Source organism: Branchiostoma floridae, chromosome 4 (genome assembly GCF_000003815.2).
Source record: "Branchiostoma floridae strain S238N-H82 chromosome 4, Bfl_VNyyK, whole genome shotgun sequence".
NCBI classification, from domain to species: domain Eukaryota; kingdom Metazoa; phylum Chordata; class Leptocardii; order Amphioxiformes; family Branchiostomatidae; genus Branchiostoma; species Branchiostoma floridae.
The window spans coordinates 20,271,401-20,297,805 of NC_049982.1; the positions used below are offsets into that span (position 1 = coordinate 20,271,401).

At 40.7% G+C, this 26,405-nt stretch overlaps 1 protein-coding gene across 5 annotated transcripts in view; it reads left to right on the top strand.

The window, feature by feature from the left end:
• The window catches only part of LOC118414021 (1-phosphatidylinositol 4,5-bisphosphate phosphodiesterase epsilon-1-like), a 42,182-nt gene that overhangs the window by 13,060 nt on the left and 2,717 nt on the right, over nt 1-26,405 (top strand). For 2 of the 5 annotated variants that reach the window (XM_035817743.1, XM_035817744.1), the window contains exons 4-30: nt 7,421-7,954; nt 11,610-11,853; nt 12,619-12,854; nt 13,173-13,318; nt 13,486-13,714; nt 13,978-14,147; nt 15,177-15,377; nt 15,607-15,861; nt 16,252-16,414; nt 17,004-17,369; nt 17,594-17,710; nt 18,178-18,283; nt 18,473-18,681; nt 18,969-19,085; nt 19,303-19,407; nt 19,881-20,105; nt 20,505-20,663; nt 20,818-20,950; nt 21,769-22,059; nt 22,966-23,148; nt 23,422-23,638; nt 23,954-24,078; nt 24,442-24,605; nt 24,985-25,143; nt 25,432-25,540; nt 25,672-25,787; nt 25,992-26,078. In XM_035817743.1, the coding sequence (XP_035673636.1) occupies nt 7,421-7,954; nt 11,610-11,853; nt 12,619-12,854; nt 13,173-13,318; nt 13,486-13,714; nt 13,978-14,147; nt 15,177-15,377; nt 15,607-15,861; nt 16,252-16,414; nt 17,004-17,369; nt 17,594-17,710; nt 18,178-18,283; nt 18,473-18,681; nt 18,969-19,085; nt 19,303-19,407; nt 19,881-20,105; nt 20,505-20,663; nt 20,818-20,950; nt 21,769-22,059; nt 22,966-23,148; nt 23,422-23,638; nt 23,954-24,078; nt 24,442-24,605; nt 24,985-25,143; nt 25,432-25,540; nt 25,672-25,787; nt 25,992-26,078 (5,166 nt within the window). Of the gene's footprint in view, nt 1-45; nt 69-4,196; nt 4,345-7,420; nt 7,955-11,609; nt 11,854-12,618; nt 12,855-13,172; nt 13,319-13,485; nt 13,715-13,977; nt 14,148-15,176; nt 15,378-15,606; nt 15,862-16,251; nt 16,415-17,003; nt 17,370-17,593; nt 17,711-18,177; nt 18,284-18,472; nt 18,682-18,968; nt 19,086-19,302; nt 19,408-19,880; nt 20,106-20,504; nt 20,664-20,817; nt 20,951-21,768; nt 22,060-22,965; nt 23,149-23,421; nt 23,639-23,953; nt 24,079-24,441; nt 24,606-24,984; nt 25,144-25,431; nt 25,541-25,671; nt 25,788-25,991; nt 26,079-26,405 lie in introns of those variants that run through there. The other 3 variants (XM_035817746.1, XM_035817745.1, XM_035817747.1) reach the window with 3 other exon arrangements.

Here is a 26,405-nt window from a genome sequence, read left to right on the forward strand (position 1 = left end):
TCCAACTGGGCAGCTTCAGCAGGAGTGTGGCAGAGAACTTGCCGTGGGAGGGGCAGGGATGTGCACTGGTGAGTCCATCCTGTCTATATATGGCAAGCAGGCTACTTCCTGTGTAAGTACAAGTTTCAACAAGATGGTGGAAAGTAAAGTTAATGTTTGGCATAATAGTATGCCATTTCATTCACGGGAAAGAAACAAACTGAATGATGACGTAAAGTTGCCATATGATCTTGTGCTCAGATATTTTGGAGGGCCCTAACATACCAGACTTGGCAGGTTGCATAACAGTTTGTCAGCTTCTATGACCATTTATGTACTGTCAGTGTTGTTGATATTATTATATTTTGCAGAAACTATTGAAGAAATCAGTAAAGCCAGTTTCGAAGCTAATTATGTGGGGCATAGAGAATTTTTTACGTTGCACAATCAAATGCTTGTGAGTCATATACAATGTGAGAATTTTCAAAAACACTGCTTAGAGGCCAAATCAATTCTTTTTCTCATTTTTTAGATTATTTTCAGAAAATTATTAGAATGGGAAGTCAATAGGAAAATAGAAATAAAACCAGGAATTCTGTGACGGCCCAATTTGTGTTAACATTGCCTCTGCAAAATGGCCAATAATGTTTAATCCAAGAAGATATAGAATAACGTTCTTTAAAAAATATTCAGATAGAATAATTGTTGTTTTTGTCTAATTAGCAATTATACCTACTCTACAATGGGAAAAGACCCTCCCTAGGCCTTCAAGGTTTTGACAGCTCCCATTTCCATCAGCCTGATTTAGTGACTTCTCCATCAGAAACAAAACTCAGCTTAGAACCACTTTAGAGGCAAGTTGCATTGTGTACAATGTATATCTTTCCTCCATTTGTACTTGTACATATGCCTGGTCTTCTTCAGTGATGTACAGATATGGCCGCTAAGCTTCCTTTTGAATCTGTGATATGTCAATGTTGTACGTCTCTTTGTCTTCCTGACAACTGAATTTTGAATGTCTGAGTTCAGTCGTCTAGCCTGTCACCAAGCATCTACATGAACAAGCTGTATACGCTGCTACAGCGTGTCAGTCCCGTTTGTTTTTCCATAACACCTCCGTCCTGTTTCATCAACTACAACATGTCTCACTGTGCAGATGAAACATGTGTGATGGACCACAGGAGTTCTGGCTGCCTGCCTGGCATTGTGTTTACTAGTATAGTGCTAGGAAAGTGGCTTTTACCCAACATGATGAAAATGAGTGCGAATCATTCAAATGTGTTGTTTCTTTGTCTACATTTATATGCACCTGCCCTGAAATTTCATTGAAAAGTTCATAAGGCAGTCCTAGCAGACAGTACATGTGCAATTATATGTTTGCCTACAAGTATATTATGTTGACTCAGAGGTACATTTGTATGGTTCTTAATACACCCCTCACATTAGGCGCAATTCGATCGGACGACGAGTCGGCGAGCTCTAAATTACGGGGAGGCATGACCCTGACGGGAAGGGGGATTATAACTCTGCCATTTCTTCGTCGGCATCAGGGTCATGCCTCCTCGTAAATTAGAGCTCGCAGACTCGTCGTCTGATCGAATCGCGCCTAATGTGAGGGGGGTATAACCAATTCTGAAGAAAGGTACTGTACTTACAAAGTGTGAGACCTCTGCATGCAGATGTTCCTCCAATCTTAGCCACAATTTAAGTCCGATCTGCTCAAAAATGAATTTGTGATTTATTTATTGGTTTGGCTGTTATTTATTGGTTTGTGATAAGACACTCCATCACTATTATTGTACAATTATAGATTCACCCTGTCCTTCCTTAAGTAACCAAGCCTGCACCAGCTTGTGGCATCAGGCATCAGGGAGAGGTCATCATGTTGAAATCTAGTATATCAGTACCCCTGCAACCTCCCTTAGTATACAGTACTAAACAGTTAATGGTAGACTGCCTGAAGATGACAGGTTTTTGACTGTCCCCAAAGTTCCCCCCTAGACACAAGCAGTAAGCGACTTGCCCAAGTTGACCACTTGTGTATTGCGTCCACGACCACCCTTTTCTGGGACATTGTAAATTCTCGATTTCAAGTTTAATTTTGCTTAAGAAGATATTTTCCAACCTTTCAAGTTTAAACCAAATTAACTAATATTTGAAGCTGATGGGAACATTAGTTTTTTCCATACCAGCCCAAATTTGATTTTTCCAAGATCATAGTCTCAGCATAAATCTAATCCATAAAATATTACTCTACATATATTTTCATGGAGATATTGTTTTTGGTGTGTCTGCGTGTGTGAGTGTATGTGTGTCCGGATTTTTGTAGTCAGCATAATTCTAGAACCTATTGATGGATTAGAATGATATGATGAAGTCAAGGTTGATTTTTAGTAGCATAACAGAACATAGGAACGATGGATTTCCATGGTACAAATGTATTTTAATAGTATGCAGGTATCTCAGAGATGTACAAAATTGAAGTCCAAATTATGCAAATTTGGACTTAATGAGGAAAACTTATACAGTGGAAGCCGCTTAATTGCACACCGCATTTGCCAGTGTATTTCGTGCAATTATCCGAATGGTGCAATAAAGTGAAGTTATTAAGCTGGACCGTACCGCCGCGGGATTTGCGGATTTCATGCAATTAACAGAAGTGTGCGATTATCCGATGTGCAATTACCTGGCGTCTACTGTATTTGCAGTGTTTCCATTATAGGACACAAACATGTAGTTTGTGGCAGGTGGACGATTAGCAGATATCAATTATGTAAATAAACACCTAATTTGCATGATTAATGTGAAAGGTTCCTAAAAAAAGTACATGTAGTATATGATTGGATTTGTCAACATTGTGACCTGTATAAGTTAGTTAAAGGTGTACGTAACTAAGCATAAATCATGCAGACATAAAAGTCATTTCAGTCAGAATATTTCATGGAGGTATGCAGTCTCTGAACTCTTGTAAACTTAAGAGTTGAACAAATTCAAAGACGACATCAAGTCTGGTTTTAGATGTAGTAGCTCTTACAATGTAACACTGGCGGGCCGTTTTCGTCAGTGGGTATCAAGTTTAACATATTTTGAGATTGTTTAGTGCAAACAGTGTTTGTTTTCAGTTTATAGTTGACAACTTTGCAAGCATTACTGGATAAGCTGTTGAATTTCGATGGCTTACAGTGATTTCCTTTGAATGCTCACAGGTACATATACATTTGTACTTTTGTATGATGTACATTGTATTTGTAGCTGTAGCTGTGGCGATACATCAAAGAGAACTAGATAGGCAACATTATTGGGAGAATGCAGTATGTGTTCCCTGTAGCCTTTAGTAAATTGCATACTGTTCAGTGGTAAATTGTGTGGGAGTACAAAATGTACATTTGTAAAAAAAAAAACTTTATCTGCTTGGTTTTGGGGCCTAGTCATTAACTGGTGTTAGTCAAATCATTATGTAACCTACATTTGTAAGCTTGGTTTGGCTACTGACAGAAGAAGAAAGAAAAAGAACACACCAGCAAAACATCATGTTTTTCCCAAGGAGCTTTCACCAGTTCCTTGGCAAAAATATAACTGTTCATTGATGCTGGAGGCAACTATGGTCCCCGACCCTCTTGATGAGGGTGGGATTAGGTGAGGTGAGTGATGCTAGGATATACATGTATATCAATGCAAGGATGTACTTAATGTCATATCTCAAAGATATAATATGAAATTGATTTATATAAAATTGATTCATATAAGATTGATTCATATAAAATTGATGCATATAAAATTGATTCATATAAAATTGATTCATATAAAATTGATTCATAAATAGATCTATAATTTCATTTTTACCATCAGATTTTGTTGATTGTACTTTCCATGGCAAAAGTAATGTCTCACTTTGTAACATTTATCCTTCCTAACAGTTACACACCCTATGTATGTATATCTCAGTCTGCCAGAGGCTTTTCCACTATACAGTATAAAAGGGGGCAGTCATTAAAATTCATGACCATTTGCCATGTCACCCATAACCTTTTGAAATTTGATTACCATCTCTGCCTCGTGTTCAAGTGTCCACTCCCAAACTTTCATTTCAAAATAATTTTTTGCAGATTAATACCTTCTCCCCTAACTCATAGAATGAACAAACCCATACTAGTATATAGTTTTGCTTATTAACAACACCAAGGCATGTAATGAACCAGCCCTGATTGACAGCCCAGGGTACATCTAATGTAAGAACAGTCAGCCAACACTTCAGCTCAGTGGTTGCCAGGATTGTAGCTGGAGAGCAAAGTGTGCACAGGGTGAGAGTATTTAGCTTGCTGTTAACTGAGGCAATCCAGACCCATTTGCCACAGGATGTCACAGGTTTGTCTCTTGGATTTCTTAGTGTATCAACAATGAGAATGTTTTACAGACTATTGTTTCATGTCGTTTGGCTCCTATCATTGATAAATGATCAATTATGAATCTGACATTTTGTGGGTATTTGTAAAAGTTGCCAAGCAAGTCAATCAATTGTAGGGTATTTAAATGAACATTTATGTTTGGAGGGTTTTCAACAGTTGGAGTGTCATTTTGCAGTACTGTACTTTGTAGCAACTACATTCACAAGTGCAGTGTACGTGTATGGGACATTACATGCCGTGTGATTTTCACACCAGTCCTGAATGACTGTATGTCCGACAGGAAGGTAAAAATCTAACTGATCTTCATTTTTTCATATACATGTAATTAGGTGTAAGATCTCCATTTTATAACTATCAAATTCTTTCAAGTTGTGATAAGTACAGTTTAACCCTCTTCACACCGTTGTAAACTTGGGAGTCTTTGTGTTTAGAAACAGTTACAAATGTGATAGCTACCCGTTCATACATACTGGTATATCCACTTTCAAAATGCAACCATTTTCTGTCACCTGTTTTAGTCACTATAGCCTTTAATAAGTTTTACTAATGTATGTCATATTAAGTACATGTATCCTTTTGTTACTCACTGTGCTGTCAGGCTAGGGATCCCACACTACATGAACATATGCATGCACCTGTAACGTTAGCTCTAAGAATACTTCTTTCTGATATGGCATGATGGGGCATGATTTGAAAAATCTTCCTGCAAATACCCAAGCAAATACATCAGATTATTGGCCATTGTCATCACCAACACAGCTTTGTAACTTAGAAATGTATTTTGAATGATGTTTTGACAAGATGTCTGTAACAAATCTCTGGCAGTTACTACTAGAAATGCAGACTTTGTTACTTTGCTACATTGTATAATGTGGTATATGAACCTAAATAAATTGTGGTTCACCACACAGACACCCCATCTATGTATTATATTTCTAGCTTGCAAGAGTATTTATACTTCTACTTACAGTCTTTCAAATTGCAGTTTGCAAGTACATGTACATGACATAGTCTAGACATGTTGTCTGCTGCATTAAATACAAAATCCATTCACAACCATTGTCTAGCAAGTTCAAAACTATACAAAGATTTTACTGGATTCAGATGTCTGAGCTCAAATGCTAGTTGAATCATAGTCCATACCCCCTGCAGTATTTGTTGTAGCTCTCGTGTCTGTGCGGTACGACTGTTGCAGGGGGGTTTGTAGGAGGTAGTGACCTTCTCCTGACACTTTCAACTGTCAATAAAGCCACTATCTCTGACGGACGGCCGTGCTATATAACTGGCTCTGTTGGAGGTTAACAGTTACTGCTGCACAAAGAGAGTCTTTACCTTTGTGTTGCATGTATCCACCCACACTATATGAATTGATAATTGTATTAATAGTATTATCGATACGCAAAATGTTACAAGATTGATGAATGGTTCATGAAAGTATGGAAATCAATGATATCAATGAAAGCAAAGTATGACTTAATTCAAGTTTTGTTATTGGAAAATTTACAAAGATTGAAAGTTAGTTCTACTTTGAGACTACAATCAGTAGGATAGTCCTGACTTGTAACAGGTTGTCACATTTATCTGTCAGTGTTGTATAAGTGTGTTGGTATCATGGTCATGTAATGGTTAGGGTGTTTAGCCTAGAACCCAGAGGTCCAGAGTTTGAATGCCCTAACCAATGTTGTACGCTTGGGAAAGGCACTTACACCATTTTCCTCACTCTGCCTTAGGTCTAAAGTGAGCAGCTTACATGAGTTGAGGAGGTAAAAGGTGGTACAATGTACCATGCAACTGCTTAGGATAGTCTGTCGGTGTGGACGATGACGTCATTGTGGATAACTGTGAATTAATTAGCCCTGTGCAAAAAGTACAGTAGCTGAAAGCCTTCTGCCAGATTTTATTAGATTGATAGCATGTCTTGAGATCAAACCATGGATAGTGAGTGTGAGTGAGTGTCTGGAGATGATGGTTTTATTCATTGACCAGTAATGGCCAAACATTTCTATATGGCTCCATTATTGATACATACATATGATTGTCAAATAGTCTGAAATTGGTGAAAATGTATTTTCCTAAGCTTTAAAGTAGTAGATTTATAAGTGAAAAGTAACGTGATAGGCAAGCAAACAATGAGTGGTACACAAACATTTAAAGATGCATGGAGATGGACTCAAAGTCAAACTTCTATTTTCCACTTTCTTCTTTGTCCCAGTGAGGTCTCAAATGTCAATAATTTTTTTGTTACATGATAAATTGATAGATTACTTAGACTGAGCTTTAAAGCAGACCTACAATAGGACGAAGCCCCAGACTACAGATTAGTGTGATGACTCAATGTGCCCGTTTATAACTTAACAGATGAGAGGGGCTTTAGGTCCAAGTAATGTAATTGGAAATGTTTAGTCTGTTACTTCTGTAAGTCAAGCATGTTAGTTATAAAGGGTGCATGTATGCTGTGCATGTGCACGGAAAGCTTTTCTGACTTCAAGTTGGTACTTTGCAGATTGCTTGATAAGGAGGCTAACAAAATATGACATTAAGATTTGAATTCACCCAAGATTTTGCTCAAATTTTGCATGCTACATTTTATTAGCAGTTGTATACATTATTACACATACCAAGGACGCTGATATAACGTCCTTGCACATACAGTAGACCTTGAAGTTGTGTTGTTACACTCAAAGCTATCGGAGCTATTGGAAAACATATGACTTTTCTCGGACAATGCATTATTGAAACATCAAATGTTTTTGTATTAACTATTTACCTCAACTTGTATTTTTGTCATTGAACATTTTGTAATATTGGATACAGAATATACGTCAGGTATCATTGAGCTGTCCCACAGAAGCTGATGTGTTATACCAAAGGGTGGTTATACTGGCCATACAGATACAGATACAGAACATATCATTTTTCTCTGTGCTGCTGAACATGTCTGTATGATCTCTTGGCAGACAGAGTGCAGGGTCCATATCAAATTGCCATAAATGTAAAATCTGAAGGTTTCCTTACATAATGACTCTTTTTTCCAGGGTAGCATGGCAAGATGTCTGGAGAGAAGACCTCACTTCAGAGTGGTGGAGGAGAGGCAGGTCTCCCCACGCACCACCATCCGCGTTCGTACCGGCTGTATCGACAATCACATCGACAGGTCCAGTTCCGACAGCGAGGAACATCATTCCGACTGTGGCAAAAACCTCAACGGAGACGTCATGTTGCAAACCCGCCGGCATAGCGACACGAGTGGGGTGCGCATAATTTCATCGGATAAGCGAATGCGACGGTTAGTTCGGCGTTTCAGAAAAAGTGGGCAGGACATAAAGAAACCAGTTTACACAAAGTTGCGGACTTTCGAGACTTACTCAGACGGACACTTTGGGGAGACCGTTGCAGAGGATACGTGTGATGGGTGCAGGAGGGAGAGGAGAGCCCACCTGAATGTCATCCATCAGGAGCTGCAGAGACGATGGAACGACAGGAAACAGTTTGTTCTACAGAAGTCTTGTAGAGGCAGGAAAGTGTTGGCAGGGTTTGCAGAACTCTCCAGGCTGTTTCCCACATTAAAGGTGGGTGCAGTTAGGCCTTTTTGTGATCTTGTGCCATTTCTCTTTATAGCTATCACAGATCAATATACATGACATTCTTCAACTTAGAGGAATAATTTGGACTTTTTAATTAGGTCAGAAAACTACACGTGAATGTAACATTCATACTATTATATAGGTCACACTCACGCACAGATTGATGGAGCTAACAACATTAGAACCATCTGTCACTACCCAATTGTGTGATGCCGTGTATCCAGGTGCTTCTCAAGTATCTAAAGTAATACTGCAAATGTTTCAATGGCACTTATGATTAGAAACATCATGTTTACCTTTTATCAAACTCTATTAGTAAGAAGAAATGAAATTGTGCCTGCCATGTGCCAGATGTCATGTTCCCAGCACTGTTGACCTGTACTGTAAAATGACAGAGATTATGCGTTGTTATGAAATGTGATTGCATTCATACAGATTCACATCCAGATTTTTGTGATGCCAATTGAATTGACATACAGATACTTGGCCCAGAGCTTCGTGATTTGGAGCATCTGAGTGTGACAATTGGCATTGATTCACCAGGTCGATTCACAGGAAAGAGGACTGTTGTGACGGGTCTGCCTAAACACCACAAACGACCACAAACAACCACAAACGACCACAAATGACTCTAATATGCAGTGTATATGGGGCAAAGACCTTGTGTATGCTCTGGAGACATTGTTTATACATTTATAAATTTAAAAAAACGCAGCAAGTCCTATGTATTCACCAGTCATTTCGAGTTAGTCCGGTTTCAAGATTAAAGCAATTCTTGGCCAACATGTTGGATCGTGCTTGCTTGAATTTGAGATCATTTGAGGCTGAAAAACACTTAGTATACAAATTTTAGAAGTTGACAATGATAGAATTGCAGAATGCTATAATCTATAAACCAAAACAGCTCCCATAGTTTTATCGTCCTGTCGTCTGGTGGCCAAGAATTGCGTCAATCTTGAAACCAGCGGACTAACTCAAAATAACTCGTGAATACTTAGGAATTGTTGCGTTTTTTAAATTCATAAATGTATAAACATTGTCCCCAGTGCGTCATACAAGGTCGTTGCCCAATATACACTGCTTATTAGAGTCGTCTCTGGTCGTTTGTGGTTGTTTGTGGTCGTTTGTGGTGTTTAGTCAGACCGTGACGTGACATGTTCATCTGTCTGTCTGATGAGGCCTTTCTTTGGTCATAACTGGTGTATGTAATCAAGCACTCACCCATGAATGGTTCATGAATACAGATTAGGCCAGTCTGAGATAAATTTGCAGTTGCTGTGTGGGTATAGACTAACAGGTGTGACTGTGTAACCATATATCCACTGTAATAAGATAGGTATTTGATTGCATGTTAAATGAAAATCACAGGATTAATTAGTATTTAAGGACAGAAGGAAAAGCAACATCATTCAGTGATGAATAAATCAAGCAGTTTCAGGAAATACAAGCTTGACTGGTAATTGTAGGTTGATGATGATCATAATTATGCCACCATGATCATAATCATTCTAATTTAGTAACATCTATTGGCATAATACCGCCAGGTTTACTGCAATTTCTCAAGCAATACTAATTTGGCAAATGATCAACGCATCATTTTCTGCAGTTACATGTTGCTGTTACAGCTTACCTTTGCCGCTTCTTTTGTGTATCTTCTTTTGTCTCTCTTGTCCTGCTAAAAACATAATATCGTAATTGGAACACACCGCGGAATTGCAAGGAGAACGGGTGGTTGGAGGGGGCTTCAATAATACCGCCAGGACGAAACACGACACAATTAACTGCTGCTATGTACCTTTATACATCCTCTGTTGTTCCTTCCTTTCCTGTTAGTAATTGCACAAAACAAAAACCTGCATGACCATACAAAAAGTCATGAGAAAATGGACGCATACTGAATTTTCATGTAATTTTGGTCCGTCACAATTACACCAGCTCAGGCGTAAAACTTTACTGCTACCGTAGAAATAAAAATGGCGGGAAAATGGCTGCGTACGTTCAAGTTTGCCCATTCAGCCGTAGATCCGGGCTTTTAAGCAACAGTTCGTCACACTTTTACACAAATTGTAGGTCACCGACAGAAATTTAAGATTGTTGTTGAATCATGCTCGTCTTGTGCCATGAGCACGTGTGATTATTATCTACAAATCTGGTGATGAACGTGACAGTATGTCCTTCCCACAACGAGCTCGCCTGCCCCGAAAAGGAACTGAAAACTTTTGGCCGTGTTGTCTTTGAATGCATCGTTATTGAAGCCTTTTTAAGAATTTGTTGAAAACTTGGATGCCTGAAGTGTGCAAACCTAGGAAATAACTGTAGATGCACCAGTAGATCTCCTTAAATTCATCGCTGATTTATTTGGCGGTATTATGATTAGTGGCGGTATTATGATAATGGATGTTATAACCACCATCTCACACACCAGGAATGCACCTATCGCTGTGTGAAGCACCACTCCCATGTGGCTGATGAAGTCATCCATCAAAGGCCATGTTCAGTGTACTTTTACTTTCATGTCTCAGTCTGAGTTTCTGGCGTGTTTCTCTCTTGTGTAGTAGGTACTTTGGTCCGATGATTTGATAGATGACTTGATTGACCTTTCACTGCACTCTAAAGGCCAAACTGTTTATCGGACCATTATTTCCTTCTCAAAGAAGTTTGTATTTATGTATGTATGTATGTATGTATGTATGTTTGTTTGTGGTTTAGTAGCACAACTCAAAAAGTCCCAGATGCAATTGTCTAATTTTTTATATGGGTAGGTCGTTTAAGGCCACACCAATTTAATTTCTTGGTTCACGGATTCGCTCGCTCCTATTTTTTGGAGAAAAAAAATAATAATAAAAATTACCACTCAGCAAATTTTCACCATTAATGAAACCATTCACCAGCTTTCTGGTGTAGCAAATTGGCCTTTATATTATAAGCTCCTTAAAGTGTGGGTACAGGTGCTGTTACTGTACAATAATAGTGTTTTTGTACTTTTCTCCAACCTGAAAACTTTTTTGATGTTTTGGATTAGCCGTTACCTTTACCCCAACCATTTTACAATTTTTATTTTTATTTTTATTTCGCCCTCTCGCTCCATATTTTTTATGAAAAAATCCGTGAACCAAGAAATTAAATTGGTGTGGCCTAATAAGACCTTATTTTGGGCCACCGAGCAGCTTGTTAAACTTAAAGTACTGCTGCAGAACTTGCAGTTTTGATATCTTTTGTTATGGTCATGATTTTCAAGTAACAAGTAGCTCTTTGGGCAAAGTGTGGTGTTGGTTTGGGTCCCATATCATTTTTTTTTTAATCATATCATTTAAAGCTGGTTTTGTTTGAGAATTTGAAAGAGAATACTGGTAACATTTAGCTCAAGAAGGGGTTAACAGTCAGTGTTTTCATCTTGCTAAATTTTAAATTTTGTACGAGATAGATTGATGTGGCCTCAATTATGGCTTCCTAACTGCAGAATGATATTAACAGTAGTGCTGAATCATAGTTTCCTTTTTGTACCATGTTAAGAGGTTAAAACAGCTGTGTGCATACATGCTAGAAGTTAAGTACTGGACAATTGAATCAGTCTAAAAAAATTCTCCTGTAAATGTTGCATGATGATAATACTTATCAATGTTTCTATTGCATACCACAGGATGTCCATTTACCCTCTCCAGACAGCCCACCCAGCCCAGCTATCTGCCTCAGATTGTTGCCATGGCAACGACAGACCCACTCCGTCCGTTGTTGCTGCTATGGCTGCATGTCTCTGAGTGGGGTGGAGCGAGGCTGTTGGTTCCTAGGTGCTCTGTCCTGCCCAGAGTTTGAAGAGAAGTACCCAACTCTCTGGGAGGCCATGTACAACCTGGGGTGGAAGGCAACGCTTCCACACTACAGCAGTAAGGGACATTTATTCTCAGCTTCCATACTTCAATGTAGATGTTTTATGTTTACTTCTGTAGGGAAAGATAACATTGAGTTTTAGTTTGAAAATTCTTTCCCGAGGGCTAATTGCAACGTGAAACACATAATAGAAAAAGTCTACACTCGGATAACAGGATAAGCAGGATAACAATGGTGACAAATTGGACAAGTGACTATTCTAATAAGAACTGCTACAAAATGCAATGTATGTTTTTGAATTTGATTTCCTTTTGGGAAGCAGTGGAAGATGAAACGTCCCATTTTTTCCTGTAATGATTTTGGTTTTAAGGAAGATACCAGGGTTGTAGTTTCCTTGGTAAACATTTGGAACTGCATCTGATTCACTTGTTTCTGTTTCTTCACTTATACAATCATCAGCATCAGATCAATTTCAACTTAATGTTAAAGGAATCGATTAGAAATTCGGCATCGTTTTAACTGAAACCTTTTGACCCTTTCAAAGATAAAAGTAGCCATTATGTACTCAAGAAATTAAGAATACAATGTAGCCTCAGTCTTTTGCTACACGCTGATTATCGAATAGCTTGCCTTCATGTGTACAGATGCTATCCAGATGTTTGTACATGTAATATATCGCACTTTGTAAATTTGCAGCTGTTCTACAGTGCTCATGGTAGCAGACCTCAGGAATTCAGTTCAATGATGGATGTTTGAATTCCCTGTTTTCCTTTTTTCCTTGTGGAAGGTCCTAAAACTAGTTCTGTAAATTTTGCACACAGTGCCAGAAGGTATACAGGAGGATGAGGACCTCTCCAGCAGGCTGGACCAGTTCCAGGATGTTCTCCACTTCCCCGAAGAGGCGGCACTGATCCTGACACAGACAGAGCTCCGACTGTTCGCATCAGTCCCACCAGGGGAGTATCTACAACACCTGTGTACCAGCCTTAACAGGGAAGGAGCTCCGGAAGAGAAACATGGAGCTTCTGTACAAGACTTGATTGCACACTTCTACCAGGTAAGAGTTTCTTTCAACTCAGTGACATGTGATACTATAGCTGGAGACAGCCCTGCACTGCCGTGGATCAAGTTTTAAAAAGATAGATATTATTAACATGTTCTTTTTTGGTATAGAAAGCCTAACTTTGTAATTTAAAAGCAAAAACCTGTACCTAGCTAACTCTAAGTTACCATAGGAATAACAAAAACGTTGATGATAAACGTGGGTTATATGACATGTATAATGTATGCTGCGGTTGCACATACTGGAGAAGAAACATGGTTATTAGATATATGTCCCGGTATATCCTGCTAAGTATTCTGTCCCATGTTTCAGGTGTCCAGCTGGATGTCCCATCTGGTGATGAGTGGTAAGACTCTGGAGGAACAGCGTGCAACCCTGTCCTACCTGGTGTGTGTAGCTGTGACCTGCTGGAACATCGGCAACTACAATGCTGTGGTGGAGATCCTCACAGGCATCAGGTGGGTCTACTCCACATCATATGATGAATCTAGTTTTAGCTTTAAAACATTTAGGAATTCAGATGAGTAGAAATATTTGTTGCTGCAATGCAGAATTATCACAACAAGATTTGATTCACTAGACGTAGCTGTTTGACAGTAAAACATGACGACATTCCTGTCCTCAGATGTGAGCAGCTGAAGCCCCTCCTGGACAGCATCCCCAAGTCGGACCTGCTGCCCCTGCGGATGTTGGAGGTGGCCCGCTGTTCCTCCACGGTCCACAAGCGCCTGGCCGCCCAGCCAGACTGCAGGATTGTGCCATTCTTTGCAGCCTTCCTGCAGGATCTGCAGGCGGAACTGATGGAGGGCTGCAGCATGGTTGTACTGCAGCAGGACTGCAGCATCGACAATCTGGTGAGCGCTGTTTGAGTGCTCCAGGTCATTTTGTGGACACCTTTAGTCTGGTCATGGTTATTTGTTAGGAGAGATATCTACTAGTATATGATATAAACAACTTGCAAAGTTCTTGTGACCCTTTTTTTACTGAGTTACATTGTCTACCCTCTCCCGCCAATTGTTAGAAGGAATAGGAAGGAAATGAAGTACATTTGTATTGCCAGATAGAAAAAAGAAAATGATTCTGTTAACAAAAACCCATTTTTCTTCACACTTTGCAGGTCATCTGTGATTACCTTGGACAGAACCATTTTCTCAGGAGGGTGGGAGCCAATGGGTTGATGGACTTCCCCAAGACATCAGCAGTGCATAACATCCTGCAGAACATAGACAGGTGTCAGGATAGGAACCCACTTACTGACTTACCGACGCTAGCACGACAAGACATTAGGTAGGACTTGAATACTTGAATTCTCAGATAAGCAGTGGTGGCTGTACCATGCCATCTAGCAGTACTTAGCTGTACTGCAATTGCACAGGGAGTCTGCAACATGAAGTGAAGTCTTTTTCATACATTTTTCCTGCCTAATCCTTTATGTGCCTAGATTTGTTGTATTAACAGCTGGTCTCAACATGCAGTTCTGTATAACCATGAGAGAGGCAGGCTATTTCACATGGTCTGTAGAATGCTAATAAATGATGATCCCATGTCTCATGATGTTGTGCTTCCTAAACTACTGTTCCATTGTATAACTACCATTTGTGATGTAGCTTGTTTGTGTTAGAAAATGTTTTGTCACACCATTTTTTGTTGCAATATTATCATGTCCCCAGTTATTATTGCATTCTAGTGTGTGCATGAATGCTGCATTGTGAATACATGTGAATAGCTCTTAATTGTTAATCTGGCTCAAAGTCTACCTTCAATGTCACAAGCAGCCCTATAGCTCAGCATATGTATATGTGTATAACCTATTCCATTCATACATGTAATATATTGTATTGAAGTGCCCATTAACATGATTTATAATCTTTATACATGTATTGCTCTCACTGTAATCAATGTCAGTGCTTATGTGAGAATTTGAAATTTCTGGTTGTCATCATGTTATTGACATGTACTTCTTGCACATTGTACGTCCTTGTTGGCCTTAAGTTTGATATTGTTGCTCCAGTACATGTGTACTATGTGTACAGTCTGTTGTGGCAACTACCTTAAGCTGTCTGTTAGGCTGCACCTTGATTGAGCTATTAGAGTAAATGGAAAGAAAGAACAGATAAAATGACTGGCTTAGTTTATGTATTTTAAGCACGATCATAAAATACAAAATGAATGAACTGCCATTTTGTACTGCCTTGGGCAACTACCAGTATTGTTTTTCTGTTTTACGTACTTTTCTTGATGGGAGTCCAAGGATCAACAAAACTGTTCTCATCTGCATTTAATTTTCATAGTTTTCAATCTCCCTTGTGTTTGCAGACTACGCTTGGGAGCTGGGGAAGAGTTTGTGCTGAGGGAAGAGGATGGCTCGTCCAAGGGGAACCCAGGGGTGGTGCTCCTCTCCCCCACCCAGGGGAGGCTGGACTTCCCCACCCTCCAGTTCATGCACAATGGAGCCACCATTGTGACCTTCACAGACGACCCCTCCAAGTCACATGTCAGCTTCCTCTCACTACTGAGGTACATGAACTATTGTATGTGTAGGACATGTGTATCAAAAAATGTACATCAGTCATCATGAGTTCTTTCTCTTCTCAATCACTGTCTGCTATATTTCTCCACTCCAGTGCAGTGCACAAGATCCTTCTTGTACAGCAAGCATTACTTTAACTTTACTTAGTATAAGGATGCTTTTTATTCTGACAGAAATCCCAATAGTAGGATATTGATATGAAAATTTCTCCCTCAGGTGCAATAGTAAGTTAGTGTGGACCAAGCGTGGGAACAGCGAGGGGCCAAACCTACATTCCATTTACGTGTTTGCTGCACACTCGTACGACAGCGCAGATGAAGGCTTCCTAGACTTGTTTTGCATAAAGGATGTTGTGATGGGAAGAAAGTGTGCAGACCTTGGCAGTATTATGAAGCGGCACTCGCTGTCAGACATCAGCCATGAGCAGAACTGCATCTCCATCATGTATGGGACATCACTGGCAGAGAACAGGTAACAAAACAAGTCCTTTACAATGTTTCAATTAACAAGTCTTAAAATAAGTTAAATTTAGAAATGTTTGATTCACAACAGGTTTGTATGAATTGGGGACATTTTGATGAAAGTACATTTGAATCTTGACCATTTAGGTAAAATTTAGTAGAAATTATTGTAAACTCTTCTTTGCAAGCATCATATATTTTCAGTTTTTTGTTTCTTCATAGTTTACATTGGATTGTAGATCAATAGTTTTCCCCTAACAGGATTTTCAGTTTTTTGTTTCTTCATAGTTTACATTGGATTGTAGATCAATAGTTTTCCCCTAACAGGATACCGAGAATAGTGTTTCAAGTTTCAATGAGTTTTTGACATGCCAGCTTGTACATCTACATGTATTTGCAGATGGAAGCATTTCATCGCCCCAGCTAGCGTGGCAGCCATCTGGTTCTCTGGGCTGAAGAAGCTTCTGCACATCGCTGGGCAGCAGAGGAGGCAGGTGGACCAGAGGCTCCACTGGTTACAGAGACAGTACCTCAGTGTGTACTACGAGGATGAAAAGTGTAAGGTAGGGCACTGACCAATCATTCATCTTCCTTGCAGTACAGTTTGCAAAGCACAGGGGGAGTAAATGCACTTAACTGTATAGTTTCCATTACAGTTTCTATGCAATGTGTTAGATATCATCATCTCTGTCCATGGTGCTGAACAGTTATCGGGTGCAGCCAGACAGTACGTGTGTGCTACAAGTATGATTGTGTAGTCTGTTGTGGTGACTACCTTAAGCTGCCTGACATGCTTTTTGATGCATCCTAAGAAATTATAGAGAACTTTTCATCCTGACACAATAGAGTACTGTCAAAACTAGTCTAGAAGATCACTTAGGAATTTGAAGAATCCAACAAAATCTGGTCTATATGTACAAGTGGTCACAATAAATTCAATCGGAACTTTATTTAAGAGACCACCAAAAAGTCAATTTGGCTAGGTGATTCTTATGTAGAAGTGGTGCCTTGTACAGTTTCAGCTGTATCCTTTACCTTCATCTTTATCAACCTTTTTTGATTGACGTTGACTTTTGTAGCCAAGGGCAAATCATGAGGCAAAAATCAAAAGTTACAGTTACAAACTTTAAGTTACTTTTTATTGTGGAACAGGGTCCAACACCAGCTGATGCTATAGCCTTGTTTGGAGGGAGACAATGGAACGTTGGGACACCCGGGATTCCAGTAGTGAAATCACGGGAAAAATCCCCGTATAATACCACGCGGGAAGGTTCGCCTTTCCGACGGACCTCCAGCCTCAATCTGAGTCGACACCGAGCACGATCTCCCAAGCGCAAAGTTCATCTTACCACAATCAAGGATCACAGCGAGCAAAGTCCTGTACGGACGGAGGTGTACAACGGGAACACTACTCCAGTGGGTGCTGGATCCACCCTAGACCCTGGGAAGTCCCCTTCCCCCGCACACAGCCCCCGCCAGCTGTCCAAGAGCTGGTATGGAAGGGAGAAGCTGAAAAAGGTGGGGTTTATTGGTGGTTCATAACTTCTGCCAAATTTTAGTTCTAAAAAGATTCTGTGTTTTTGACACTACTTGATTGATATTGTGTTCTAAACTTCTTTTTTTTTGCATCCACTATACAATTAGTAATATCTGTAGGCAAACTAGCGGTTTGCACATTCTTTAATAGTCAATAATATTTGGATGAATATTTTAATGAATACAAAATGTATATCCCATTGCAGAAGGACTCCTCTTCCTCTGACAGCCTGAAGTACCTACATGCCACCCACCTGAGTTATGTAGAGTTTGTGGAGCTCTTCAAGTCCTTCAGCATCAGACTCAGGAAGGATCTCAAGGAGGTAACAAAGACTGGGAAATAAGAGTTTTATTTTACACAACCAGTTATTCTCACCTGCTGACATTTCGATGTCTGTCAGACATCTTCCTCAGAGCTTCTAACTGCAGTTCTGCTTCTCGCCGCTATGCATGTATGTAGCCAATGTAGGAGGCACTTTTGCGGCAAGAACACGGACCACACTTCCAGGAACAACTGTGTCATTGAAGGGGGGGGCAAGGTAATAGATTAATATTGGACAACAGACGCATCCAGTGGATTAAAGAAGCAGTCTGGATAAGGAAGTCAACCTAAGTGATAAACCGGGACGAGGGGGGTACAAACTCAGCCAAGTTTGGGATAGTGTTCTCACCGCCAAAAGCGCCGCGTACATCGGCTACATATAGCGGCCAGAAGCAGAACTCATGATGCAAAATTTAACATCCTCAACAAAGTCTTGACAGTTCTTCCCCTTGCCCCCCGCCATGTCAGGTGTTTGACAAGTATGCAGTGCCTTGTAAGGGTCGTGAGTTGAGGAGACTGGCCTACCACATGGGCTGTGTGACTGCAGGCAAGGAGACAGCAGACAGGGGACCATGTGAGAATTATTCTTTCTTTGTGTTTGTGATTTCTTCACTTGTGACTGCCAGATTAACCACATCTCATAAATGTAATTTGTTTTCATTCAGTCCTATTTTTCAGTTTGCCCATGCAAAGGTTTATGATAGTGTAGTTGCCCAATTGTTGGACGGTCCAAGTATGAGTGACTGGCGATATGTTATCACAGGTAGCATCACCAGAAACACCAGTCAGAGTAAGTCAGACAGCCGTATGAAGCCCATCGTGGATGCCATCGCCGTGGGCAGCGTCGTTACAAACAGCGCCAGCGTGGAGAGCTCCCTGGACATGGCGATCGGAGTTGGGGAGCTGAACGACTTCCTGGTGAATGAACAGGGCCAGTATCTGACGTACCAGCAGGTGGAGGCAATCATAGAGGTGAGATGAGATAATTGTTAACAAATTCATGGAAACATTTGACTATGCTCAAACTTCTTTAAGGCAACACTTGTGATGGTTACAACTGTTTCTACTCACCACTTTCTGGTGTGATGATGCTTAAATCATTCATTAATGAAATTGGAAAATGAGCAGGGACAAGGGAACCCGATGATCAATTTCTTAGATTTATTGACCAATAAAACAGCAGGATTTTAAAACAAACTTTCCTGTCTTCTTATCATGATTTTAAACTTTCATTTCTTGGTACTCTCTGACTGTTACAGAGACATGAGCCAAGTGCACCCCTGAGGAAGGAGGGCTGCTTGTCATTTGAAGGGTTTGCCAGGTTTCTGATGGACGAGACCAACAATGCTTTCTGCAGAAGTACAATCAGAGAAGAGGTAAGAGGGGAAATTTCAATTTTTTTTTTAATTGACATATACTGTACAACTAAAAGATTTGGGATTTCCAAGATTTAACAATGTATGAAAGTATTCTTTAGCTACCTATTCTTGAACCAATTTAAACATTATATCCTTAAACAGGTTCTGATAGAAGCATAGTTCTGTTTGGTGTCCTGATAACTGCAGATGATTAAAAAGATGTTCCTTTTTCCAGGACATGGACCAGACCCTGTCTCATTACTACATTGCCAGCTCACACAACAGCTACCTGACAGGCCATCAGCTCCGGGGGGAGTCCTCAGTAGAGCTGTATAGAGAGGTGAGGATCCTTCAGTTGTGTGGATATGTAAACTAGTTAGCAACTTATCTGTGAAAGACATAGTTGTTGAACATCGTTCTTAGCTGGAATACCTTTAGTACTTGTTCCTCCTGATGGTTTCAGGTCTGTGTGCATTGATCCCTTTAGGATAGAATCTTTGTACAGTTAGTTATTATGCTTTAATGTTGTGTTGTAGATTCTCATTTTCGTACGTACCAGTCTCTGAATACAATATTGACTTGCCTTTCGAAACGTTTGAAAGTCATGAAATTGTCAAATTGTGTACAAAATTGTTTAAAGATTCTCTGGAATGTTTGCCCTATAGTCTATGTAAGACGAACTCTGCTGTCTTGGGCTGTAACTGGTCCTTCCACACCTAGGTCTAGGAGGCTGGCTGGATGTTGGGCGGGCTGCTATAAGAGGGATTCAATTATGTTTTTTTGCCCTACAACTCCGTGATTCTACCCATCCAGGTGTTGCTGACGGGATGTAGATGTGTGGAGCTGGACTGTTGGGATGGTGAGGATGGCAACCCCATCATCTACCACGGACACACCCTCACCACCAAGATACCCTTCAGGGACGTGGTGGAGGCCATCAATGACAGCGCTTTTCTGGCCTCGGACTACCCCGTCATCCTGTCTATAGAGAACCACTGCTGCCTTCAGCAGCAAGTCAAGATGGCACACTGCTTTACGGTGAGGCATCCTGTTTCTGTTGGCATGGCTACACCTGCAGGTGTAAACTACCTCTCATGAAGATAAGGTGTCAGTCTGGCATTTCAAGGCCAGATCTTGGCTGCCAACAAATAACGTGTTGACATTGGAACCAAAATTTTTCTTTTATCCGTCTCTAAATGTGATATAGACTACTGGTGGACTACAAGATCTGGTTGCTTTGTAATTAGTCTATGAGAGGTATGAGGAGTGAAAGGCAATATGTCACTGTATGATGGGAAGTAAGAAATATTCGTGTCTGCCTTTCCTCAATGCAACCCCCTATTGTACATCATATGTGAAATATTTAGATTGAAGTCTACTACAGTGATGTCATTCATGCCATAGCTTATTATATAATGTTGCATTTTCGTGCTCCAGAGTATTTTAGGAGAGAAGCTGGTAACAAGGTTCCTGTTTGAGTCTGATGCAGTAGACGATCCTTCGCTGCCCTCCCCCAACCAGCTGAAAGGACGAATCCTTCTCAAGAACAAAACGCTTCACCCTTACCGCATACCTGTAGATCTGCTCAGACAAAAGGTCAGTGGTTGTCTTGTTGTAGTACTGTAGAGAAGCGTTCTGTACCTCTGACAATGTAGATTTGTTTCATTTGAGATGTGTCTCTGTTTTATGCTACCTGTTAGTGACGAAAGATACATGTATGAGTACCTGATTTTCTAACTTTCTCCTCTAGGCACATCTCCTAGCCAGCCAACAGCAGACCATCAACATCAGCACCGAGCAGGTTACCATGGATACCGGCTCTCTGTCAGAAGATGAGCTGGATGATGATTACCTGGAGGAGGAGGAGGATAGTGACATGCCCTGTAGGTACCACAGAAGGAGGAGGGGATGATAATGGTGGAATAGTCCAAGGCAAAATACAATATACATTAGACATGTATCATGGACTGCTGACAGTATAGATAATCAGGGAGGAGTTCCTGTAACATTATATCCAAATGCAAAGAAAGACCTTTGAAATACCAGTAGTCAATCAGAAACTGTAGTTGATTGTAACATTGTTTTCTTCAATATTTACCCTTTTTTCTCTTGAAAAATTGTCTTTGAATTTCTCAGTACAAAGACAGACTATCAAAGCTGATCTGTCAATCCATTTAGTCCCAAGAACAAGAATACACAATGTGCAAAACACAGCTTACAAAGTATGTAGCGTTATGATGTACTCAAACTCAAAGGAAACAACAAGACGTACCAACAAGTAGTAATGATTTTGGGGAGTATAACCTGGATGTCTAACATTCATTGACATAAACAACAAGTTGGAGACGGACAAGAAGTCATCATGAATAAGAAAAAAAGAGGGTATAGAAGATAGTAAGCAAAAGCAACTGATGCATATATATATTTTTTGTTGTTTTGTGGTATATGTATAATTGTACTTATTATTGAGATGTAGTTGAAGCTACAACATATCATTCTCTATACTTGTCAGTTTGTATTCTGTACACTAGAATGTATTTTATGCTATTTTCTGTAGGACTTCCTACAACGGTATGGGTGCTTTCCTCTCACTAGCCACTAATACAAGCCAGACTTACAACCAACACAAAAAGCACCATATTTCGTAGGACCTCAACTAACAGCTATTTCTTTCTCTTCTCTCCTCTTCATGCATCTATAGCTTCTCCATTTAACCCACGGGACATTCCAACCAGTCCAACAGGGGTGGGCAACTGGACCCTTCATAAGGGGAGCCCCTCCAGCCCCTCTTTGGTTACTGAATGGACATTCCCCAGGGGTAGTCCATCCAGCTTTAGTCTGGGTAGTGCATTCCCACCTAATAAAGGTAGCTCGCCTACCTCCACTAAGGGTAGTCCTTCCATGACTCGCAAGGGTAGCTCAAAGACCCTCCCCCGGGGGTGGGGCAGGCCTCTGTCATTTCCTGAGAGCATCACCAGCTTCTTTAGCCATGGTGGGTACAACACTGGCAGGAGGGGCTGTCTTCAAACTGTAGACTACATGTATCTGTCTTCACTTTTGTAGGTGATGCCAAATATGACTGAACTAAATTCAACACTGTATTTTTGTAACACTGTAACTTGTATTTCCTCTTGTTGAAAATGAGGTTCTCTGGGTATGTTGCTCAATTTATTTGCCATATGCCATATGAACAGTTCTAGATAAAAGAATTTGTATCTTAAGGGAGTCTCTACTACTGATACATCCAAAAGTGTAGAATTCTGATTCATATCACTCAAAAACTATGGACGATGATCTGAGTTCTACAGTTTGAAGAAAGCCTGGTTCTTCTTATGTTGTCCTTGATTGGACAGAGGTTACTTCAGCCTCAGCTTGCATCTCTAATTGCTAATGATTCGTCTCTTATCACCTCTAGGTGCCTGTCACTGCTTCATTGTGGTATTTTCACTGTCTGAAATCTTCCTGCACGAATCGCTTCTGTGTCCTGCATTTGTGTACTCTCACCAGTAATTACTGATGCACCACGCAGAATGGTCTTTTACAGCACCCTGCAAAATTTTATTGTATTTGTATTACACTTACAGTATCTAAGCACTTCAGAGTTCAATGAAATCAGTTAGAAACCATGCCATGCCAGGAAATCAGGTGTTAACTGTGCAATCAAAATAATTAAATGCAATCAAATGTATATTGCACATTGACTGTGAGTGGCTTGAGTTTGAAATTAAATCATTTCTTGTGCCATAAATTCAGTTGCAAATCATGCATCTTGCCATGAAATAAAATTAAGAAGAAATGCACTTTAGATTTAGTTGAATGAATCTTCACACAAGTCTCACATGTGGACTGATTGAAACATCTGCCGCTGCATACATGTGTTACCTTATACAACATGTAGATGCTGAGGAGGTAACACAGCTGCGGACGAAAAGTGACCCCAGCAGCCGTGACAGTGCACGCCGGCACACCTTCCTGGTTGACAACCAGCCCATCGTAGTCCCTAAGGAAGAGAAGGAGACCAGCCAGGTGGCTCCGGAGCTGTCTGATCTGGTGCCGTACCTGCAGGCTGTCAAATTCAGAGGTGGGCATCATTTTATTTCTTATAGATGGTCTAATTTTAAGACTCCACCAAATTTTCAGCAAAGTCAAACATTACTAACACATTCAGAGTCCACCTACTGAACTTTTTTCAAAATCTTTGGTGTGATAGTGGCCCAGCCTTTAGATAGCCTTTTCTTTTTCTTTTGTATTGGAAAGACCATTAACACTGATGTAGTTTACCTGCATATGCAATAAATGGTGTTTAGAACCAAAAGAGCATGTTAAGGCTCTTCCCTAACTTGCTTGTATTCAGGTTTTCCTTCGGAGCAGTCCAGCCTGAAGAGGGAACGTGCCTCCACCCGCAAGTCCAGCCTCCCCCGTGACCTTGACCGGCGCCCGTCTGGAGACCGTGACTCAGCCCAGCTAAACATCAGCTCAATCATGAGGACACCCAAGTGCTACCACATCTCTTCTATCAACGAGAACACTGGAAAGGCACAAGTCAGGAAACACCCTGGCAAACTACTCACATATCCTTTGTATGGCCTAGTGTTGTCTACAAGTACATGTATGTAACCTCTGTAATCTTGTGCATCAGTATCTGAGAACAAAATGGGTGGCTTTTGGTGTTGATAGAGTTGTATGAATTGTTTCTGTTGTCTGTGTTTTTGTAATTCATGTTCATTCACTCTAACAGTTTTGTGATTGCCTTAGAGGAGAATTAATAATTCTTATGCTAAAGTACAGTCTGTAAGCCTGGTTACTTATAACACCAATTATAGCATCTTGAAAACTAAACAAAGTATGGTATGTATTTGTGTGCTATCTCCCTTGACCTTGCCCACTCATACGGAGAAGCAGCTCCTGAGAACCTACCCTGCTGGGACACGTTTTGACTCCTCCAACCCCAACCCCATGCCGTTCTGGCTGCATGGACTTCAACTGGTCGCCCTCAACTACCAGACAGATGGTATGTGCCAGTACTTCAACATCACATTAACACCAAAGGTCAAATTTGTATCGGTAATGTCACAAAGCATCAGATATTGTAAGTCAGTATGACCACTACTGGAGAGTTCTCCGTGTAAGTGTTAGATTTAAAGTTGATGGTCAATCAGAAATTACAGTAGTTCATCCAGAGCATTTACAAAGTAGCATGAAAGTACAAATTTCTCCATTTCTTTTGTTGACTGAATTTTGGTGCTTCTCTTTTTATTGTGTTTGTTATGAATTATAATACAGTTATTGCGCATCATGTAACCTCTGTCTTGTACAAAAATAGTAATCTTTCAAACTAATGGACTTCTGATGTTTTCCTTTTCTTTTTCATCAGACGTGCCTATGCACTTGAACTCAGCCATGTTCCAGCAGAACGGTGGTTGTGGTTTTGTCCTGAAACCCCGGGTCATGTGGGACCCCGCCCACCCCTCCTACAGGCACTTCTGCCCCATGGACAAGGACAGGTGTGGCATGCAGCCACAAAACCTGGAAATCACTGTAAGATATTTCTGCAGCTTCTACATTCTTTATGGACAAATTTTTGCAAAATGGCTCTTTTTTTGCACCTTAATGGCAGCTCCATATAAGAATTTTTCAATCAGCCAAAATGACAAGAATAATCATTTGTGGTAAATTTCATTATGTACACAGATGCTTTGTCTTGCTTGTTTGAACACAGTTTTGTCTGCTGTCCCTGTACCCAGCAATTGAGCCATCAGCAAACCCACCTGTCACACATGCATCATCATCCCGATGTCGGTTTGTTTTTGCTGCTGTAGTTACATATGTAGTTATTTAGGAGAGGTACCCAGCTGTGAACTCCCCTCACTCACAATCCAGACCTAACACCACACTGCCTGCCTGTGTCCTGTTCCAGGTGCTGTCAGGTCAGTACGTGTGTCCCTCCAGCCTGCAGGGTAGCCCCATGGTAGAGGTGGAGGTCATCGGTGTCCCGGCCGACTGTGTCAAGCACAGGACCAAGACTGTCCACAGGAACGCCGTCAACCCTATCTGGGCAGAGACTTTGAAGTTCCAAGTAAGTTATTCAACACTTTACAAGGTCGTGTATATCCCTTAGGTGTGTCAATCTGATTAATTCTAACTGTATTAGCATACAGCGCACTCAGAGATGCTTGTGATACATGTTCATGTCCATGGACCTACATTATTCACCTAAAAAGTAGTGTCTCGTCCACCCCATCATCAACGGCCTCATCAGGTACTGACCTTGGTGCTGATACAGTAGTTACTTGAATTTGGTCATTTCTGTGCACTAAACAAAGATTGCAAATCCTGTACATCTTTGTTTGTTTGATTTCTGCAGGTGACCTTTCCAGAGTTGACCTTTGTGAGGTTCGCTGTCACTGACGTCATGTCATCATCATCGTCACCGGGGGCCCAGCGGATCATCCCCTACATGAGCCTTGCCAGGGGTGAGCAGGATAGTCAGTGGTCAAGTTGTCATTTGTTGCTGCACCAAAGTAAAGAGCCTACTGAGCCTTTGAGGAGCCACCTTGGCAACCTAAGTCAAGTGATGATACAAACTGCTTTGTATTTCCTTCAGGTTACCGCCACGTTTGGCTGCACTCTCCTCAGGACCACGCCCTGGAGCTGAGCACCCTGTTCATCAAGACTGATGTCAGCTGTCCTGATGGGGACGAGGATCAGCATGGAGGACAGGTGGAGTAGTGTTGGTTATTTCCTTCGTTGCCTGTACATGAGGAAGACCCTATGCTCAACAACATTCAAATTGCACTTGTTAGGTCATTACTGCAACCACATTTATGTAATGACAAAAATGTTTACCTGATACATTACTGAATTATCCTGCTTGATGTTGCTTACTGTAGTTGATGTTTGATTACCACAATTTTCCTGTTGCAGGTGTGTGTTTATGGAGCTGTGCCTTCAGAGCCATTCAGTGTCTTTCATGTGGACAGGGAGAGCACAGCCTTGGACATCGTCAAACAGGTGCAGAACACACATCATTGCAAACAGATGGATACACTTTGGAATGTTCTTTTTGTCTGGAAAATTTTGAAACTGGCACAGGTACTGGTACTTGTAGGGCAGACCTCGCAGTGCAGGGCTCAAAATAGGAATATGAATATATTGCCACCATGTTTGATTAATCCTTAAAAATCCTCCCTTTTGTTGAAAATTTTGGCCCAATCTGGAGACTTTTGGGGTTAGAAGTAGGGGCTAAGGTTTCCCATTTTGGTATTTGGTAAATTTTGTTCAGTTCAACAGCTTAGCTGAAGTAAGGATGGATTAGGTTTGTTGGGTCCTGCAGGTGAA